Below are 16,234 nucleotides of genomic sequence, written 5' to 3'. Positions count from 1 at the left end.
TAGGATGGTTTGTAAAAAAAATCACATGTCTTGCAGGAGCTTTCCTTGTTTTAGAGAAAGTAATTTAAAGTTAAAGGTCTGTAAAGCTAGGTACAAAAACTATTTCTTGGTAACCTATTTGTATTTAGCTACGGATGCTCTCTAAAACATACATCGTGGCTGGGCGCCGTGCCTCATGCCTGTAATCCCAGCACTTTGGGAGGCTGAGGCGGGTGGATCACTTGAGGTCAGGAGATCGAGACCATCCTGGCTAACACGGTAAAACCCCGTCTCTACTAAAAATACAAAAATTAGCCGGGTGTGGTGGCGCGTGCCTTTAATCCCAGCCACTCGGGAGGCTGAGGCAGGAGAATCCCCTGAACCTGGGAGGCGGAGGTTGTATGAGGCAAGATCAGGCCACTGCACTCCAGCCTGAGTGACAGAGCAAGAGTCAGTCTCAAAAAAACAAACAAAAAACAAAAACAAACATACATTGAAAGTAATACATATCAAACATATTTTAAAACCCAAATTATTTTCATAAATACTTAAGATTGCTGACAGGTAGTCTATTACAGAGAAGTAAAAGGGGGAAAACCACCCAGAAACCAAATAAACAAAATACAATCACGGTAACTAGTCACAAGAACTTTATAATTCAGTAGAGAGAGAGAGAGAACATGTTAATAAAAATTAGAGGAATAAAATATTAAAAGATGGGAACAAATGAAGAACAATATAGCACATAATGAGGTATTAATTTTAGAGTACAGAAAATTTAAAAAAAGGATTATAAAAAGAGCAAGTGATATGGGCCAGGCACATTGGAGAAGGTTTCAGAGAACAAAAGGTCCTTGAGCTGAGTGCTGGCCACAGAATTCGCTGTGGCCATGTGACCTTCCTTCAGTACTCTGATCTTTTTCTCTTTGGATCAGCAAAGGGTGTTCAGTAAGCAGGAGGTGGGAATGAAGAGAAGGGCTTTCTTCCTGTATATGATAAAGCAGGTAAAGGGAGGGGCAGGATGGAAAGTCTGGCATGATGCGCTTTGCAGGGACTGTAGCTCTGCTTTTACAACAGCGATTGTGCCAGTTTCCTACTTTCAAGCACCAAAACTTAAACACTACATCTTTATTTAGAAAACAAGAAAGGTCAGCTTCCAGCCTCATATTTTTCAGTGAGAATTCTAATAGAGTCGGTAAATGATCATTCTTGGGCTTTAGCCACAGAACAAGCTTAATATCTTTTCAGTACAATGCAACCCTTCCCTGGCAGAAAAATAGCCTTCCTAGGTGGGTTAATTTACTAACTATGATGAACACAAAGGTACTGCAGGATATATAAACAGCAGGATTCGATGAGAGATTCTGGACAGGTCACTTCTTATTTCTGTTCTTTGGGATCTTTGTTGGATAATAATAACACTCGCTATCTATGCTAATCTCTGAATCATTGCAATTCCAGCACATGTGCTACAAAGGGAAGACTGTCACTGTCTGCCAGTAATCTCAAGGAACCCTAAATTATACATTGACAACATATATATACAAAATATGGTGACATTAATTGAGCATAATCAAAAGAAATCTTACTTAATCAAAGCCTCACACATGAGATATGTTTATGGGGAATCAAACATCAGTTACCGAGAGATTTTTTTGAGAGGCTTAGAAGTATTTATTGCTCTGAAGTGCTCTGTGAAGGATATGCAGACCAGTAAGGCAAGCTCACCTGCATTCAAGGAGTCCTGATTAAATGATCAATTAGAGATCAATTAATTGTTACAATGCACGGGATCTAATGTAAATGTAAAAAAAGCGAGATCAGAAAAAAGCGGCATGGTCAGAAACGGGACAGCAAGGTCAAATGAAGGTTTAATTGGAGAGGTGTAATACTATTTAAATCTATTTATATAAAGATCTTTAAAAAAGTCCATCAGATCAGGCCATACAAGATTTTGTTTTATTACTGAATTTTATCAACTGGTATACTTCTTTCTACCGGGCAGCGGAAGCCATGTAAACCATTGCATTTCCCAATTTACTCTGGCCCCTAGGAAAATCAGGGCTAGCTTTTTATCACTATTAAATTTAAGAGATTTAACAGCATTTTAAGGGGCATCATCATTTAAAAAAGATTTTTTTTTGGCAGCAGAGCAGTCTCTTCTACAAAATTAATCCCAAATCTACATGGCTAATAATCTTGAGTCAATAATCTGGAGTATTAAAGGTAAATCTTGGGAAAAGGATAGGTGCCCCTAGAATTGGGAAGGCAAACAAGACCAATGGCAGAATAAAGCTGGGAAACGCAAACAGAGAAAAGGATGTGACAAATATTGTGCTTCTTTCTCAGAAACAAAATTGTTCTTCTAGCAAAGCTGTCAGATAAATTTTTATTTGAGAGGTGGGGCATTTCATATTTTCAAGCCAAGTCACCTTTGAAGTCTGCTTCAGGGGCAGTACCCACTCTTGATTCAGAAGAGTGAGGGGAGATTTGGGAGACCACAGACATTCTCAGTCTGGCTGTCTGTGGGCAGTTCCAGTAGGTGGCAGCATGTCATCGCTAATCCCCTTCTATCAAACTACACTTTGGTCATTCCAAATAGGAAAACTCATAACCTTTCCTGCAGAAAACAAAAGTAATGTTCCTGGTGCAATAGGTTTGTAGGAAATAAATTTATGTAAACAGCTCCCCTGGGAGGAATTCAACATTCTCAGCTATGCCAGAGATCATTCCTGGCCTTAGTGAAGGTACAAGGTCAAGGATAAAGCAGGGGTCTGAATCCGTACGTTTAGTTGCTAGGCTAGCTTTGTCACTCTGTCACTTGAGGAAAGTATCTGGACAGTTTAATTAAAAGAGCTAGAGAAGTTAACATGAGAAAATGCTTCCATTTATTGCGAAGGATGCTCTATCAATTTATGGGGAAAGTAGCATTTCTGTGCAGGCAGCTATGTGATCATGCACTCTCTTTGGTCTTCATGAGCTGTGTTCTGCCCTTGTCCTATGAGACCATTCCTTCCCTATCTTCTTTAGGGGCTCCTCTTCCTTCTCATGCCCTTTTGGGTCTTCCCCAGGGGATTGCTCTCCATCTACCTACAGCCTTGATCTCCATTAATGGTTTTAAACAACTCCATGCTGATGATTCCCCATATCTGTTCACTCCCGGCCTCTCCCTCAAGCTTCCAGTTTACATATCCAGTTGCATGTTAGATGTCTCCACTTGGAAGTCCCACATCCATCTTATACACACCACAGCCACTGATGATCTTCCCTCCATCAAACCTACTCCTCTCTCCTCCTGTATCCTTATCTTACTTGATTGTGGTGTAATCTGGCTAGACATTCATGTTAGAAATTGGAGAGTCCTCCTTGACTCCTTCCCTTTACCCTCACTATTCAATCACTCTTCAAGACCTGCCAATTTTAGCTCCTTCACACTTCTCAAATATGTCTCCTCCATGCCCCCTCCCCCCACCACCAAGCACTGATATATTGTTGAAGCCCTACACAGCACTTTTTTTTTTTTTTTTTTGAGACGCAGTCTTGATCTGTCGCTAGGCTGGAGTGCAGTGGCGCAGTCTCAGCTCACTCCAACCTCCACCTCCCAGGTTCAAGTGATTCCCCTGCCTCAGCCTCCCAAGTAGCTGGGATTACAGGCACGTGCCACCACGCCTGGCTAATTTTTTGTATTTTAGTAGAGACAGGGTTTCACCATGTTGGCCAAGATGGTCTTGATCTCCTGACCCCGTGATCCACCTGCCTTGGCCTCCCAAAGTGCTGGGATTACAGGTGTGAACCACTGTACCCAGCCCCCTACACATCACTTTCTTAGCAATCACCTTCCAGTTGATTGGCAAGACCTCCAGTTTTATCTTCCTCAAATCCAAGTCCTATACTGCTGCTGAAATGATGTACTTAGAATATAAATCTGACCATCTCACTCCTCTGCTTAAAATCCTTCAGTTACTTACAGGATAAAGTCCAAATAACTTTAACACCCCACAAGTATTTACTGAATGTCTACTACATGCCAGGCACTGGTTTAGGTCCTGGGGCTACAGCAGTGAACAAAAAAGGGTCCCTGCTTATGGAGCTTACATTCTATTCAGGGTAGACAGGTGAGGAACAAATAAGTAAATATGAAATATGTCAGATATGTGCTTGTTAAAATCATGGTAAGGAGAATAGGGAGTGCTGATGGGGGAGGAAGGCATGTTTTGAAAGTACAGGAGAGAAGGCCTTAATAAGGTGGCATTTGTGGCTCGCCCTAAGCCAGCCCTGACTTCAGGCCTGATGATGACTCAGGTGTCTTCTCTCACCACCTCCTTCCTTGAACGTCTTCTCCAGTCCCCAGAACTACCCTTTCTCTTCCAAATGACTTTCTCCCTATTCTGGATAATTCCTATCAAGACTAATATGAAGCACCACCTCCTTCTCCAAAAATTCTTCCTTTATCTTCTACCTCTCAGGATGGATTAGGGAAACTAAAAAATGAGCCAAATATTTCCTTTTAAAAGTTTCCCCACTAATGAGAGGATAAAACTTGGGCTCCACATTTCCTATGACAAATCATTTAATTTTTCAAGTCTTAAAACTCAACCTTTTTTTTTTAAACTGCTTCATCGAGATATAATTCATATATCATATAATTTTCAGACTTACAGGGTACAACTCAAGGACTTTTAGAATAGTCACAGGGCTATACAACCATCAGCACAATCTAGTTTAGCGCATTTTCATCACCCTCCCCAAAGACTCCTCTATCTACTTCCCCATTTCCTTTCGACCCCTACTAATCTATCTCTATAAATTTGCCTATTTTGGACATTTCATATGAATAGTGTCATACAAAATGGCTTTTTGTTACTAGCTTCTTAAATTTAACATAATGTTTCAAGATTCAGCACATCATGTCTTTCTGTGGCCAAAGAAACTCCACTGTACGAATGTACCACGTTCTATTCATCCATATGTTGATGGATATCTGGTTGTTTGTACTTTTTTTTTGAGACGGAGTCTTGCTCTGTTGCCCAGGCTGGAGTGCAGTGGCACGATCTCGGCTCACTGCAAGCTCCGCCTCCCAGGTTCAAGCATTCTCCTGCCTCAGCCTCCCGAGCAGCTGGGACTACAGGCGTCCGCCACCACGCCCAGCTAATTTTTTTGTATTTTTAGTAGGGACAGGGTTTTACCGTGTTAGCCAGGATGGTCTCGATCTCCTGACCTCATGATCTGCCCGCCTTGGCCTCCCAAAGTACTGGGATTACAGGCATGAGCCACCGCGCCCAGCCTGTTTATACTTTTTGGCTATTATAGATAATGCTTGCTATGAACATTTGTGTGCGTATTTTTGTACTCATATATGTTTTCATTTATCTGTGTATATGCCTAGGAGTGAAATTCCTAGGTCATACCATAACTCTATGTTTAACTTTTTGAGGAACTGATGCAGCTGCGCCATTTTACATTTCTACCAGCGGCAAATGAGGGTTCTAGTTTCTCCATAACCTTGCCAACATTTTCATTGTCTTTTTTTTTTTTTTATTGTTACAGCAATCCTGGTGGGCACAGACTGATGTCTCATTGTGGTTTTAATTTGCATTTCCCTAATAACAAATGAATTTGAGCATCTTTTCATGCTTAATATGAATTAGCCACCTGTATATTTTCATTGGATAAATGTTCTCTGAAATACTTTGCCTAATATTTTTATTAATAGACTTTATTTTTAGAATAGTTTTGGATTCACAGAAAAATTGAGAAGATAGTACAGAGTTCACATATAATTTGTACCCAGTTTCCCTATTATTAACATCTTACATTAGTATGATACATTTGTTACAATGAATGAACCAATATTAACACATTATTTTAACTAAAATCTATAGTTCATTCAGGGCCTCTTAGTTTTTACCTAATGTTGCTTTTGTTCCAGGGCCCCATCCAGGAGGTCAAAGTACATTTTAGTCATCATGTCTCCTAGGCTCCTGTTGGCTGTGACAGTTTTTCAGACTTTCCTTGTTTTTGATGGCTTTGACAGTTTGGATGAGTACTGATCAGGTATTTCACAGAATGTATCTCTATTGGAATCTTTCTGATGTCTTTCTCATGATTAGATTGAGGTAATAGGTTCTGGTAAAGTGCCATTTTCATCACATCAGGTCAAGGGCACATAGACATACTGTCAACGTGATTTATGCATGTTGATATTGACCTCGAGAAAAGAAAGGCTGCCAATTTGGTCTTTTATATATCACACTAAAAATACTCTAATTGCATTTTTGTTTTGCCCTGATGACATCAAACCCTACCGTAGACTTGAGGAGTGAGGAACTTATTCCCAAATATATACATTTGAAGCGTATTCCTGCTTTAGGTAAGTTGTGTACGAAAGATAAAGGAATGCAAACCAAAGCATTTCAGGCCTCTTGTCAAGCCCACCAGTAGCCAGTTCTCTGTCTTGAGCTAATTTAACCTATCAACAGCATTTGACACAGATGAAGACACACTCCTCTTAAAACACTTCCCTTGACTTCTGGGACAACACCCTTTCTTAGTTACCTTCCTATTTTGTTGGCTGCCTCCTCAATTTCCTCTGCTGGTTCTTCGCTAGCACTCCAGCATCTCAACAGTGGGGTACCCAAGGTCCAATTCTTGGACAGCTTCTCTTTTTCATCTACTTGTGCTCCCATTGAGATCTCACCTCTCAGCCTTTCTCATGACTTTACATCCCACCTTATATGCTGATGACTCCAAAACTCTCATCTCCTCAACTCCAGGTTGTATAGCCGGCTCCCTTTTTATGTCAATTCTGGTGCCTACCAGGCATCTCAAACAAACATTTCTTGTCATCCCCTCTCTATCTGAACCCCTCCTCCGCCCTCCACATGCTTCAATAGCCTCTGCTATGGTCTGGTTCACTTTCATTACAGTAAATAAAAACTTCATGCTTTGAATTGTTCAGATCAAAAACTTTGGAGTCTTTGGTTCACTTCTGATTCCTCAGCAAATCCTGTTAGCTCAACTTTTAAAATATATCCTCATCTGACCATATCTCATCCTCTCCAGTGCTACCATCTTGCTTTGAATCACCACTACCTTTCATCTAGAAGATTATTCCCACAGTTTTCTAACAGACCTTCCTGCTTCTGCCTTTGCCTACAACCTCCCCTCCCCAACTAACAACTGTGATGTTAGTTTCAACATCGTGGCCAGACTGATTCACATTATGTAGCACTCTTCTGGCTCCAAACCTTCTAATATCTTCCTACCTCATGCAAAGTAAAACTCAGTGTCATTACAATGACTTTCCAGATCTCAGCTCCTTAGATCAAACCTTAGACTTCATCTCTTACTCTTCCCCTGCTCACTCACTTCATCCATGCTGGCCTTTCTGCTCTGTTCTTCAGATGTTAAGTGTATGCCTCCCTCTGGCTCTTCACCCTTACACGTTCTTTCCTGGTACGCTCTTTCCCTAGATAGCTGCATGCCTTGCTCCTACTCTTCCTTTAGGTTTTTCCTCAAATGTTACCATCTCATTAAGGACTTCCATGAACACTCTAAAATTTCGGATTACCTCCATTAAACTCTGGCACCCTCTGGTCCCCTCCCCATGCCTACTCTTTTTTTTTTTTTAACTACAGCATATATTATCATCTGAAATACTTTATATATATTTTACTTATTTATTACTTTGCATCTTGCCCCACAGTAATGCAAGTTTCATGAGGCCAGGACCTACAGAGAACATATGCTGAATAAATATTTGATGAAGGAATGAAGAAATGAAGGAATAACAGGGCAAAGAATCTGTCTTGGGTGTTACAATTTTTCGCCCTACCACTTCCCAAACCGTAGCTTTTGTTTCCTTATCTTGCGCAGGTTTAAGAATGAAAGATACCAGTCCAAAAAAAACCAAAATCAGGGGAAAAATTGAGGAGCAATGAAACCTTGAAGGAGGAGAGCAGGAAGTAGAGCTATTGGAGAAATAAAGGAGAAAAAAGAGACAGCTGAAGAGGCAGAGAAAGAGACAAAATGGGGTAAAGAGGGGAGAACTGGGAAGAAAACTCTGGGATATTCTTTTTGAACAATGGCGTCACTCAAGCTAGAAAGGTTGTCAGATACACCTTGGGGACTCCAATCACCGTTCGTTCGGACCTCTCTCGTTATGCTGCCACCATCTGGACTCCTAGGTGGCTTCTGTGACTCACATGTGGAAAGGCGCATGACAGCTCAAGTTAAGATGATCTGTGATGAAAGGAACTAAAAAAGCACACTCATAAAGCCCTTCCACCTTCTAACTCATCTACACTGATTTTCCTGGATAAAGTATCTTTTTGACTCTGAAAATTAACAGGGGGGTTAAAACCATAAGAGAGCTTAAATGATCATTACCATAGAGGACAGAGGCTCTCTGTACTTCTGGTAATGTTACAGGTTGTCTGGTTCCTTTGCTCACCCAAGATCTACCCTCCTATTAGAGACCAGTTAGAGGAAAGGTGTGTATGAAAAGACAGAGACAAGATAACAATACTATGAGTAGAAGAATCAACATCAATGGAATCGCTCCAGATCCCTCATTTCTTTATTACAGAAAGGTGTTATATTTTCCACTGGCCAGGAAGTCTGAGAAGGTAAGAAAACTACAAGCACTTTGCAACTTCTTGTTAAATAAGTTTTCTGACACACGGCAACTAGTGATTAATTACTGTGTTAGAAGATAACATTCCTGTAGAGATTTGCTGGAAATACAGATGCTGTCCATGCTTGATTAGACATTGCTTAAGGAATGCTGAGGTACACTGCTGCAGTCTATTATTTCTGGCTATTTTGGTATTGCTGTTTTATGTATTTTACATAGCTTCAAATATGGTAGAATTGATGGAGCTCCTTTAACAAAATCTGTCCCTACCAAAAACAAGAAGGGGGGAAAAATAAGGCTATAAAGTGTGCCTGTATGAAAGCAAGAAAAAATGAGAGGGAAAGAGACTATGAATAGTAGGGCTATAATATGGTTTCTGTTTTACAAAGAATGAACTGCAAGGAAGATATGCCTTTTCTTACAAGCTTATAAGAAAACTGATCCATGCTGGCTAGTTTAAAGCTTCAGGGAATTAAACATAAACTGACCTGTCAATACCCAAGGACTTCACCCACACCAAAATTAGCCTTGATTTGATATCTTTTCATTCATTCAGTACATACAATTAACACTTACTTTGGTACAGGCACTGAGAAAAGAGTCTCGGCCTCTTGGAGCTTATAGTCTTAGTAAGGAGATGTCTTCTGAAGCAGAATCAGAAGAACAGATTCATCCAGTGCTGTATGGTTATGCTAGCCTATTTCCTGTCAAAAATCCATGTCAGAATAAAGAATAATAGTAGCAGTACATCTCCCAAGTGGTCACATGCCACTTGTACCTACTTCCTGGGACACAATTCACCAATCCAACTGTGAAAGGCACGGCGTGGTTGGGACTCAGTTCCTGAAGAAATGCTTCATCGGCACATGACCTGCTGATGCCAACTTCAATCCTGCCCAGTCAGCACTGCATTATTCAGATGCCAGGTTTTTCAGGCCCCAGACTGTCTGCCAGAAACTGCGTTAATTTACTTATTTCAGCTAAATAAAAAAAATCATTTAAAATAGGATGATTGAATTTAGGAATTGTATTCCTTAGAGCATTAGTAATGGGTTTCTGTATCCCCTCAGGCCTCTATGTTCTTAACTTCTCCTTGTCAATGTTATTATGACTAGACTAATTCAATAATGAGATCATTCCCCATAAGAGCGACCAAATAAATGCAGCATTCAGTCACACCTGGTTTCCCTAATCTGAGCAAGGAAGGCTTTCCACCAAATTTAGCCTAAAACAGGGAATTTAATGAAAATATACACACTCACTGACTCGCTTTCTCTCTCACTTTCCCACAAATAGAAAGAAAAAGACAGGGAAGGAGAAGGACAGAAAAGCAGAGGAACAGGGTTCCTCTGGAACAAATGGAGTAACAGATTGAGGAAGAAAGGTTAAAAATGAACATATATGGTTCATACCCAAAACAAAGATCACAGCATATTTGTCTTTACAATTGTTAAAGTAGTATAATATTTCATCAACTCCGTAAATTGTTTCAAATTTTCCTGCACTTCTCAAGGAATCAAAAAAATCAAGTGAAAAGACACAGAAATACTAAATCTCAGGCAGAAACACTGGGCATTACTAAAAACAAAGGACTTCCTAGCCATAAAGGCTTCTGGAAAATAAGGGAGTTTACAGAATAATCCACTCAGGTATAAACGGCAATAGAGCATGAAGATAACATATTTATCATCTATCATCTTCAAATTGCTTAAGCTTTTACTAAAGCACCAAAGGTTTGATATTCTAATTAAGGTTTAGATGGGGTTAAGACAAATGAAGAGAGAAAAAAATTAACTCTCAAATCTTGAAAAAGTGTATTATACAAAAACATTAAAAACTGAGATCAAGGCCAGGTGCAGTGACTTATGCCTATAATTCCAGTGCTTTCGGAGGCTGAGGAAGGAGGATTGCATGAGGCCAGGAGTTCAAGACCAGCCTAGGCAACATAGTGAGACCCTGTCTCTATAAAAAAAATATAAAAATTAGCCAGGCGTGGTGGTGTTCGCCTTTAGTCCCAGCTCCTCGGAGGATCCCTTGAGCCTAGGAATTCAAGGCTACAGTGAGCCATGTTCACACCACTGCATTCCAGCCTAGGTAACAGAGCAATACCCTGTCACTTAAAAAAAAAATTAAGATCAGAAAACTTAGAGAAGAGAAAGGATAGTGATGAGTTCTCACTCTCCTCCCAGTGAGAACAAGAAGAGATGGGTTTCAATTGGAACAAGATGGAAGAAATGAGAAGTAGGTTCCTGTAAAAATACAGTAGATACATGTTATTTACAATGACAGAAAAAAAGGGAAAAATTCAAATGTTCAAAAATTTGCAAGTGATGAAAAAATAAATATGGCTCATTTATACCATGAAATATTTGTTCAGGCATCATTAAAAGTAATGTTTTCAAGGAGTATTAACGAACGTGGAAAAATTATGTTTTCAAACAACGTTATTGATACGGGAAAACAAAATTAAATTAATATAAAATTGCATTAACATAGTCCCAGTTTTGGAAAAAGGGAAATCACATGCTTGAATATGTGTGAAAAGTCACATGAACAACACAGCACATGCAAAAAAGCTAGAAGAAAATACACCAAATATCTTAGCCTCTAGATCAAAGGTTTATATTCTTCTTTGTATTTTATCTTATATATTTTATGCAATGAGCATGTATACTTTTACACGCAGAAAAAAAAAGTTATTCAAGTATTGTAGTAAGAAGAACTTGGGTTAGACATCAGGAAAAACTACCTGTCAAAGTAACAAAATTCAATAGAATTCTGTGGAATTATTTTCTCTATAGGACCTAAAAACATCTATCTGTGCTTCTTTCTTTTTTTAAACTAAGCTTTTTCTGCACCAAGAGTCTATTTTTAAAAATGACTTCACAGGCAACGAGGTCTTAGCTTTGGCAAAAGAAACTAAACCCAGTTTTCCCTCCTACCTTGCAAAGTCCAGGTCTGCCTCCCGCGACATGGTGATGTTGGTCAAATTCTGCTGAAGAACAAAAATGTTCCTACACATTTTCTTGATGCCAGACTCACTGATGCGCCTGAAGTACTGGGCACCATTAATGAGGATGCAGGAGATCAGGTGGCCCAGGCCTGAGGGGTCAGCACAGTGTGGGGCAAAGAAAACAGAAGACAGATTAGAGGCATTCCTGCAGAAACTTGCACACAGAATTGCTGTCTTCTAATCCTCTATACATTTAAACGACCAAAGAAAATCTACCTCTGATGGCTGCAACTGCTGATCTGACAATAATTTTAGGGTATTTCTACATTGTCCTAGTAGTTACAAATGAGTGGACTTCATGTTGGTGGCAAAGCCTGGTAATAGCCACATCTCCAGCATTGCCATGTACACCTACTGCCACCAGGCCAAGGCCTTAGAGAAGCGGCCAAGTTGTTATAAACTGTTGAAGTGCACAGGAAATCCTGCTTTTCTTTATAGACAATTGGGAAGCAGAGAAGAACACAGGCATATACAATGATCCTTTTGCCTCTCCTTCCTCCTACAAAGTAGAGAAGGACACTTTGGGCTCAAAAGTTGATTGGGAAGCTACATAAATAAAATCAATATGACACTGGGCATTGGCAATAATGTTAATATATTTCAACACTGCCAAGTAAGAAATAAATCAATAAGAAATTGGGTAATTGGCAATAATGCTAATACACCTTAACAACGGCAATGGGTGTATAAAACGTAATTAGAAAAAAGGGTGAAGGAAAAGCAGATCATACATTAACTGTTGGCTTCCCGTGAGACACCTGTGGACATTTTGGGGCCCCCCTAAGTGGTTTGTTCTTAGGTCTGGAGGGTGGTCTTATGGTCTGCGAAATTTAGCAAAGGGCAGCTCAGGACATCAGCCAACTAACAAGTCCTCCTCAGGATATCCCATGTAATTAAGTTGAGAAACGCTGGTTCAGAACAACGTGAGGCACATATGGGTTACTATTTTTAAAAGCTGGATTTTAATTCTAAATGGAATTCAGTAAACGTTTCTTCCTTCTTTCTTATTCTTGGATGCTAGCAGGACATTTTCCTTGGAACTGTAAAGCTGGTCTGACTAGTCGCAAACCATTTGCTATTGGTTGTTCTCCTGTTCTGAAGTCTAGTCCCTTCCCCAAGACTCTGAGGTTTAGATCAGAGTGCAGGGCTTATCTTTAGGTCGATGGCTCCCCATGTCTTCAAAATGAGTTTTCCCTTGATTAAGGTGAAAGCAGAAATGAGGGAGGAGATGCATTCAGGTCTTGCTTCAGCTACACTCACACAACATTGCTTCAAGACCACAAACTTGTATGTGCTACAATTTGAATGTGAAGAAAAGTTTTTATTCAAGGAAAAACACAACCGCAGATTCTACATTTAAAGCTAGACAACTTATTTATATGAAAAATCTCCTCAGGCCAAGTTTTGGTGTCATTCTCTCAAGTCCGTAACTTTAGGTACAGTTTTTTTTTCTGCCACAATATAACATGGTCTGCAAGTCTGGGCAATGAAGGGGTATGCTGTTTGTAGAGAATAAGAAATAATAATATAATAAATATATCAAATGCATTTTGTAATAGGAATAAAACAAATATTGATATGCAGGGGCTGGGAAGAGCCACAGTCAAGAGCAAAGAGGAAACTCGGAGTAATAACAGAAAAGTGAATTCTCAGGTAGGCACTGCAGCTTAAAGCTGCAGAATATTACACATGCCACCAAACTCATAGTGCCATGGGGTTAACTGACAGCTAACCCTTCAATCACTTACACTTTTTGGCTAAAGTCTTTGAGAGACATACCCCAACAGAACACATCTCTTTATAACTCCACATACATTTAAGGATTGGATTTTGGGGGGTCCAAGTTTGCTGGAATATAACTTTCATAAAGCAAACATTGGCCATGTATTGTCAGTTTGCCACAATCCTTTGGACAATGTACCTTCTTAGTTGTTTTAAATATTCTGTGAGAGAACACAGATACAAGTTTTCATACAAACAAACCAAAACATGGACAAAGGGAACATAATGTGGAGTCCTAACAGGGGTCCTCTGGGTGAAATTCACCATGAAAAATTATTTGGGTGCCATCACATTTTTTCAAAATTGTGAAGGGTAATGTCTTTAGATGGCACTTCCTGTCTCTCACACCCTTCCTTGCCTGCCCCTTGGAGGCATTTATGGACACATCCTTCCTAAAAATTGCTGCTAATCAGAGGCTTCTGTTCTTTCCAGATGATTATAACATTCTGTGAGAAAACTTCCCGTTCCAGTGATAATTTTAGCCAATGAGTGATCTTTCAGGATTCTCTCCTCATTGTGTATGTGTGTTTTCTTTTTCTTTTATAAGCTCCTCTTGAGTTAATTTGTGGCCCAGTCTGCACATTCTCTCAAATCTCATGAGTGGCATGTCAGGGAGGCAGCCATCTGCCTTATCTTGGATTGAATCTCCTTATCAACCAGGAGCAGATGGCGGCCATATTGTTGTCTACCTAGTCATACACAAAGAGGCTAGGTATTGCAGATTTAGTTCAAACAAGCAAACAAACAACTCTTTTCTACAAGTCTTGAACTTCAGTAATACAGAAAATCAGGAAAACCTTCATCCTTTCTTCCTCCCAAACTCCGAGAGACAGAAGCAGGGTCTGACCTTCGAAGATATACTGGAACTTGTGCTGCTGAAGGCTGGCGCTCATGGCCTCTTCAATGGCGCTGATATCTTTGTTGAGCTTGACCACCAGGGGGTCATAATCCATACTTTCCACATTAGCCACAATGGCATAGTTCCCCTCCTTTGCAAGAGGGATGAGATAGTGGAAACAGTGAACCCTGAAAAAGAGAGAGATGGGGAGAGCAGTTAATAATAAATTTTTCCAGGGAGGGCAATGATCTTGGGACAGAGCACCAAAATAACTAATACATTATCATTAATAAATGTAAGACTAGCCATGAGAGCCAACACTTACTGTGTACCCTATTTGTGCCAGACACTATGCTCTACACTTAATATGAAGCAGCTGTGGCCTTGTACGTTTTAATGTGAACACCCTCCCCTCTTTTAACCAGAAAGCCATCTTAGTTATTCTATAGAACAACTGAGTGATCTGGGGCAAGCTGGCTGCTATGATCATTGCTTGTTTAATCCATACAGTGTTGGTAAGGAGCTATAAAATTCTCTTCAATGCCAGGGTTGTAGGCATACTGTGAAAAGCATTGTAATTTTCAACAGATATTGTTACAATGAAGATGAGAGGCAGAGTTTATAGATCTTAAAAGTATAAGGAGACTACTTTGGCTTCAATCACCAGCTGTATGACTTTAGGCAAGTTACTTTATCTCTCTATCCCTCAGTTTCCTTATCCATGAAATGGGGGTGAAAACAACACCTGTCTCATAGGGTGCTGTGAGTAACTACTACATATAAAGTGTTAAGTATAGCAGTGTCTGGCACAAATGGCGTGCATAGTAAGTACTGGCTGTCATCACTAGTCTTATATTTACTAACAATAATTTATTAGCTAACTAAATTACGTATGGAACCTCTATGAATTTGTAAGAAATTGTGCTAAGCCCTGGAAATATAAGACAGTTTGTATCCCTAAAGACCCATAACCTAGTGGGGCAGATTAAGAAAAAAATGACTAAAAGAGAACAGCATCTCACTCCAAGCACACCCATCCACGTACCATGGAAATGTGCCACGGGGTATCAGGAAAGGGTCCTGACAGAAGGTGATGCTTGAGTCTCACAGAACATATCTGACAGCTTGAGGAAGGAGGGCACTTCTATGTGAAAATGGCCTGTGTCAGTCTGGTCACACACAATTCTCAGGTTCTTTTTGGCAGATATTAGTAGCTGCTGAAGAAGTCTGAGGTGGGTATGGATTTGCTACACTGCCACAGCCTTTTAAAGTTGTAATCAAAGTGTTTCAGTCCAAATTCTGCCCTACATGCAGGTATTTATTTTGAATCCCCCACCCTAGCAGAAAAAAAAAAAATCCCAAACCAACAGTATCCCTTGGCAGGCAGAGTTCAAACAGGCTGTTCCGTAAGCCCAGTCTAGTCCTAACTCTGTCGTTTTAGGTGCTCTGTCTGACCTTGCATGGAAGGTTCACCGGAGGTAAGAAATGATGACATAATCCAGGGTCTACATTCTGTTACCTTTACAGTTGGCATCAAGTAATAAGAAATATTCCTAAATGAATGGCTGCAAAAGCCTTGGGCATTATTATCTCTAATGATGTGACCACGCTTTGCCTGTCATCTTTCTTTACTTATAGTCAGGTTTATAGAGAAATAATTTACAAACAGTATAACTCCCCCCTTTTAGTGTACAGTTGTATTAGTTTTAACAAACATGTACAATCGTATAACCACCATCAGAACCAAATTATAGAACACAAACATCTCCTCCAAAATTCCCTGTGTCCCTCTGCAGTCAATCCCTACTCAACTCCCAAACCTTTGGCAACCACTGATCTATTTTTCTGCCCCTACAGTTGTCTTTCCAGGATGCCATATAGATGGAATCATACGGTATGTAGGCTTTTGAGTTTGGCTTTTTCACTTAGCACAAAGCATTTGAGATTCATCTATGTTGTTCATTACTTTTTATTGCTGGGTAGGCTT

General features: G+C 40.0%; 1 protein-coding gene and 1 long non-coding RNA gene across 9 annotated transcripts in view; one reads left to right on the top strand and one right to left on the bottom strand.

Annotated features, from left to right (window-relative positions):
- Positions 1-16,234, bottom strand: part of EXOC4 (exocyst complex component 4) — an 870,395-nt gene that overhangs the window by 88,706 nt on the left and 765,455 nt on the right. For 4 of the 6 annotated variants that reach the window (XM_054558840.2, XM_054558838.1, XM_054558839.1 and 1 more), the window contains 2 exon segments: positions 14,257-14,435; positions 11,557-11,716 (listed from right to left, as the gene is read on the bottom strand). In XM_054558840.2, coding sequence (XP_054414815.1) covers positions 11,557-11,716; positions 14,257-14,435 — 339 coding nt within the window. 6 annotated transcript variants of the gene reach the window in all.
- Positions 1-16,234, top strand: part of LOC129060487 (uncharacterized) — an 80,565-nt gene that overhangs the window by 58,691 nt on the left and 5,640 nt on the right. Inside the window, exons 5-6 of one of the 3 annotated variants that reach the window (XR_008527262.2) lie at positions 15,689-15,725; positions 16,105-16,141. The exons of 1 other annotated variant lie outside the window; for it this stretch is intronic. This is a non-coding gene — a long non-coding RNA (uncharacterized LOC129060487). Of the gene's footprint in view, positions 1-5,908; positions 6,034-7,854; positions 9,597-15,688; positions 15,726-16,104; positions 16,142-16,234 lie in introns of those variants that run through there. One more of the 3 variants, XR_010140756.1, reaches the window with a different exon arrangement.

Source organism: Pongo abelii, chromosome 6 (assembly GCF_028885655.2).
Source record: "Pongo abelii isolate AG06213 chromosome 6, NHGRI_mPonAbe1-v2.0_pri, whole genome shotgun sequence".
NCBI lineage: Eukaryota > Metazoa > Chordata > Mammalia > Primates > Hominidae > Pongo > Pongo abelii.
Note: the sequence above shows the minus strand (reverse complement) of the source record. Positions and strands in the feature narration are given on the sequence as shown.